Raw genomic sequence first — 5,647 nt, 5'->3', positions numbered from 1 at the left:
CCTGTATAAAACGATAATAAATTATAAAAGAAGAACTTACAGGAAAATATAAAATTAGGCTAATCGTCATCGCACATAGAAATGTACATCTTCTCACGTGTCGTGTTACCAAGAGACTAAAAGTTGGAACAGAACAAAGGGACATTGCTAAGATCATCTCGTCATGACATATGTATAGGAGGGGAACAAGACACAAATAAATAAAAATAAATATGAAGTGAAATAACTAGGTGATTCGAACGATTTTATCATATATCGTGTTGAGATTTTCAGTGTCTTTCTGGAGGTTAATGGTGTTATTAAATTTTTTAATAAAAAACATCTCTGCGATTTCCCTGCGTCTATGTATAATGTCGTTCTTTGTGTAAAATTAAAGGATTCAACCAGTCAAACTCATGTCCGAATATTGTCCGATGTTTGCTTACGAAAGAGTGATTAGATATCGGTTTCTTGATGTCGTTGCAAAGTTCCTTTAGTCTCGTTGCAATATGTCTCTTAGTTTGGCCAATATAGGTCGCATCGCAGTTAATACAGTCGATTTTATAAACAAGTTCGGTTTGTTTCGTGTTGATTATCTTATCCTTCCCCTTTCTTATAATTATGTCAAGTTTTTTAGGCACAGTAAACACAATATGCATATTGAATTTTGATAAAATGCGTCCTATCTCTTCACTAATACCGTTGATATATGGTATAGTGAGATAGTTTTTACGTTCAAGGCTCTTGGAGGTCATTGGTTGGAGGGCCATGGTTGGAGAGTCATTAGTATTAGAATTGTGGCGGTGACGTAATAATTTTAGTCTTTTCGTGATATGTTCTTTAATAAAACAGGGGGGTTAAGAATTATTTAAAAGAGTGTCTTGAATTAATTTAATGGTAGTGTTATGGAAACGTGCGTCAGAGAGTAAAATGGCTTGATCTACTAGAGTTGTGATTGTGTTAATTTTGTATTTAGTCGGGTGGCTAGAAAAGTAATTAATGTATCTTCCCGAAAATGTCGGTTTTCTATGCTAATTCGTTATCATTTTGTTGTTCTCCCTGAGGACAGACAAATTAAGGAAATTGAGTGTTTTATTATTCTCAATCTCGGAAGTGAATTGTAGACGAGGGTGGTAACTGTTAAAGGTATTCAACACTTCTTGAAGTCTGTCCTCAGGGAGAACTAAGAATATGTCATCGACGTATCTATAGTATACCTGTATCTCGAAATCCAACGAATTAATACTATGTGTCTCCAGGTCATCCATAACTATATCCGCTAATATAGGGAATAGGGGAGACCTCATAGGACTACCGAAGATCTGTTCATATATCTGGTTATTGAAAGAAAAGCTGGTTGAATTGAGAGTTAAATCTATTGCATGTGAAAATTGAGGTAAGCTAAGTGTCGTGGCCTTGGAAATTTCATGCCATCTGTTTTTAATACCTTTGAGTACTAGTTCTTTAGGAACATTAGTAAACAATGCAGTCACATCTAGTGATACCATGATGTTATTGTGGTGGATGTGGCTTTCACTAATGTTCTCAGTAAAGGTCCAACTGTCTTTAACATGGGATCTCGGTTTAGAAATAGAGTGATGTAAAATATCGTGTAGGAAGCGAGATGATCTTAGCAATGTCCCTTTGTTCTGTTCCAACTTTTAGTCTCTTGGTGACACGACACGTGAGAAGATGTACATTTCTATGTGCGATGACGATTAGCCTAATTTTATATTTTCCTGTAAGTTCTTCTTTTATAATTTATTATCGTTTTATATTATGACTAAGATATTTATTCGTAGTTCCTTTTACAATTTATTACCGCTTTATATGTTCATATTTAACATTTTATAGTTTTATATTTTACAATTTATTACCGTTTTATACTTGACTAAGATATTGATTTGTAGATGCTTCGTTGTCACAAGCAATAGGATCCACTTGATAAGGACCAGTATTACTGGTCGAAACGTCGTGGTAAAATGTAAACTTAAATAAAACTGCCAGCCGATCTAATCCTTGAGTATTTATATATTGTAGTTACATCCTACATACAGGGTGTCCTGAAATTCGCGAATCAAAATACCATAGCAAGAATGTCGTCGAAAAAATAAATTAAAAAATTATTTGCCATTTTTCGTTCCGAGCAGTAGTTTTTTTTAGATAAAAAGGTTCAAAACAGGCCAATCATACATTACGGTTGAACGGAAACCTGTCCGTGAGTCGCGCGTCGATAGTGTTAATGCACTAAACTACCGATGCGCGACTCACGGACAGGTTTCCGTTCAACCGTAATGTATGATTGGCCTGTTTTGAACCTTTTTATCTAAAAAAAACTGCTGCTCGGAACGAAAAATGGCAAATAACTTTTTAATTTATTTTTTCGACGACATTCTTGCTATGGTATCTTGATTCGCGAATTTCAGGACACCCTGTATAGACAAAGATATTTGACTCCACATAAATAAATTTAAATAATTTAATTTATAATATTAAATATTTTTTCGTGTACATGTTAACTCTTACTAGTAATGTGTATTATTATTATATGATTATACGACATACATTATACACTGCTCAAAAGAAATATGGCATAGAAAAATTGTATGCAAAAATTGGTCAACTTTGACTGATGGTAACTCCGCGAAAAATTATCGTAAAATTATGTTTTTTTTTCAAATTAAAGCTTGAAATCCCTACTTCAAGATACTATATTTCGATTTTAGGTGTGATGCATCCCTAGTACTGTAACACCTTAAATGTGAGGGCATGGACTTGCTACATTTTTTTCGGGGATACTGTTTGCAGGAACATAAAGTACGAATCTTCCTCTTCAATTTAACAAAAAAGAAGTCGCTGCCATTTTTTCGCAAGGATACAGTACTTTAAAGTAACCCTTGCATTATTGGCATATACCAGGTTGCCGGTCGAATTTTGCACATTATATGGCCTTGAAAAGAGCCGTGTGTGTGTGTGTGCGTGTGTGCGTGTGTGCGTGTGTGCGTGTGTGCGTGTTTGCGTGTGTGCGTGTGTGCGTGTGTGTATGTATGTGTCTTCCGTGAAACAACGCGACTGCACCAGCCCAACCAACACGAGTAATGCCGAATGCATTTCTAACTGGTCAATCGCGGTGGAGGCGAACCCTGATTTTCCCTTTAGTCCATTAATGCAGCGCGAACAGTAGGCAGTCACTCGGCAGATCCTGTACAGGGACGAAAATCGATCCACCAGAGAGAGAAGCCTGCCCGAGAACTCGAGGCATACAAACGTCGCACGGGCCTCTTCCTCCTCCCCCAGCACACCCGATTCGAGGACAGGCTCGGACCGAGGCTCGAAATCCACCAACCACTCCGGACCGTGCCACCAAATGGTACAGTTCAATAATTCCTTGGGGTATAGGCCACGCGAGCAATAATCCACGGGGTTCGAGTGGATGTCGACGTGACCCCAAGCCGAAATGGGTACGTTCTCCTGCACGCGCGCAATTCGATTACGCACGAACGTTTTCCACCGATGCGGAGGAGAACGTATCCACGAGAGCGTGATCGTTGAGTCCGACCGGTATGCCAGCAATTCCGAGAGCAACAACGCGGCGCAAAGCTCCAACCTTGGCATGGTAACAGACTTAAGCGGAGCCACTTTCGACTTTGAACCAATAAGCTGAATCGTTATACCGTCGAATGACACAATGCGCAAGTAAACCACGGTACCATAGCCCTGTTCACTGGCGTCGCAAAATCCATGTAGTTCACGACGAATCACATTACTGCACGACAAGGAACAAGGCATCCGAAGCGAGGTCAAGACGGCCAATTCGGATCGGTACCTCTCCCAACGCTGACACACCTCCAACGGGGGCCGCAAATCCCAGTCAAGTTTCAAAATCCACAGCTGCTGTATCAATCGCTTGGCCGTGAATGTCACAGGAGTCAGGAACCCCAAAGGATCGAAAATGCGAGCCAGCTCCAAGAGGATCGTGCGCTTGGAGCAGTCCTGGGCCAGCGGATTGACTCGAAATCCGAAGCTGTCCGACTCAGAGCACCAATGGAGTCCCAGAATTTGGAGAAAGCGACCCCCTTCAGAGTCAAACGATACAGACGAATCGCAACGATACTGCGCATCCACGTCAGCCAACGCCGCGGAGTGGCTGCTGGCCCTTCCTCAGCTCGAATCCGCCACTTCTCAGCAACAGCTGCAACTGGCTCCAGAGATCGCGCGCCTCTTCAACAGATTGAACGCTAGTGACGATATCGTCGACGTACAGCGACGACATTAGCGCGTCCGACGCCAGCGGGTAGCCGATTCTACCTTCCTCGGCCAGTTGAAGCAAGCAACGGATTGTGAAGTAAGGAGAAGGAGCGATTCCGAAGGTGACAGTCTTCAACCGATAGTATAGATATAGGTTCGTCTTCTGAAAAGCGCCACACCAGTCTCTGATAGTCGCGTTGACCCGGTTCAATCCACACTTGACGAAACATTTGTTTTACATCGGCAGTCAGGGCCATCGATCCTATACGAAAACGAATTAAGATTGCCATCAGATCCTGCTGCAGTTTAGGTCCGCATAACAGGGTCTGATTCAACGAAATTCCAATGGTACACTTGGAAGAGGCATCGAACACAACGCGCAACTTCATGGTACTACTCTCGAGCTTTGTTACGCCATGATGGGGCAGATAATAGATCGGCCCGTCGACTGGGTAGGGTCGCTCTATTAGTTCCATATGCCCACTGTCAAGATAATCCTGCATGAAGTTGCAGTAATCAGTCTTGAAGGTGACGTCCGCTTTGAAACGACGCTCGAGCGAACGAAATCTATTGAGTGCTATAGAGCGAGAATCAACAAAGCAAGGTGGATCCCTTGAAAAGGGATACGATACCACGAAACGACCAGATGACTCACGACGAGTAGTTTGCTTGAACAACTCCTCGCAGCGTATGTCTTCCTTAGAGCCAGAAGGAGAATCAGGGATTTCCTCCAGTCGCCAGAATCTACCCACCGCGTCATCAATTGAATCGAGAGTCGTCATGAAGGAATGAGAGACTCTCGGAGAGTGAGGGGAGACCGCGCCCATCAGCACCCAACCGAATATTGTGTTGAAGACGTCGGGTTCTCCTCCTCCTCCCTTTCGACAACCATCACGAAGAATCGAGACGAATACCTCTGCGCCCAAGAGGACGTCGATCGAGCGAGGGAAGTAATACTTGGGGTCGGCAAGCGGCAACCCGTCCAAATGCTCCCAGTGTCGATTCCCAATCCCGCCGTTCGGCAAGGGTAAAGAAATGCGAAATAGTACCGTAGCCTCAATCGGTAGACGAATATCGGCCCGACTCGGTACCTGCATCACGACTGATTATTGCAACTTCATGCAGGATTATCTTGACAGAGGGCATATGGAACTAATAGAGCGACCCTACCCAGTCGACGGGCTGATCTATTATCTGCCCCATCATGGCGTAACAAAGCTGCCTTTAGCAGTGGCGGCCTTGACGTCATTGACTCCGTAAACGAGCATACGATGCTTAGAGCGTTCAAAGCCGCCTCTGCGTAGACAGCTCTCTGTAATGAAATTCGATTGGCTAGCACTATCCAATAATACACGAACCGGGAACCTGTTACCATGAATGTCAAGGATCTCGGCTTTGACGGTAGACAATACGTCATATA

General features: G+C 42.8%; 1 protein-coding gene across 1 annotated transcript; it reads right to left on the bottom strand.

The window, feature by feature from the left end:
- Positions 1-1,005: 1,005 nt before the first annotated feature.
- Positions 1,006-5,324, bottom strand: LOC105557430. Its single transcript, XM_012004679.1, has 5 exons — positions 4,407-5,324; positions 4,159-4,357; positions 3,255-4,055; positions 1,197-1,543; positions 1,006-1,038 (listed from the first exon to the last, which is right to left on the bottom strand). Exons 1-5 carry the CDS (start codon positions 5,322-5,324, stop codon positions 1,006-1,008), a joined length of 2,298 nt encoding a protein of 765 aa, XP_011860069.1.
- Between the last annotated feature and the right edge of the window lie 323 nt (positions 5,325-5,647).

This window comes from Vollenhovia emeryi, unplaced genomic scaffold (genome assembly GCF_000949405.1).
Source record: "Vollenhovia emeryi isolate VEMERY1.0 unplaced genomic scaffold, V.emery_V1.0 DF939488.1, whole genome shotgun sequence".
Taxonomy (NCBI): Eukaryota; Metazoa; Arthropoda; class Insecta; order Hymenoptera; family Formicidae; genus Vollenhovia; species Vollenhovia emeryi.
The sequence above is the reverse complement of the archived record's forward strand: the minus strand, read 5'-3'. Positions and strand labels throughout refer to the sequence as shown.

What these genes read in the sequence shown, in the direction of transcription:
- LOC105557430 (XM_012004679.1), bottom strand. Translation starts at nt 5,324, where the DNA reads ATGCAGGTACCGAGTCGGGCCGATATTCGTCTACCGATTGAGGCTACG. An exon ending in AACGCGACTATCAGAGACTG is followed by an intron (nt 4,358 to 4,406) that starts GTGTGGCGCTTT and finishes TATCGGTTGAAG; the next exon opens with ACTGTCACCTTCGGAATCGC. An exon ending in CGTTGGATTTCGAGATACAG is followed by an intron (nt 1,039 to 1,196) that starts GTATACTATAGA and finishes GTCTGTCCTCAG; the next exon opens with GGAGAACAACAAAATGATAA.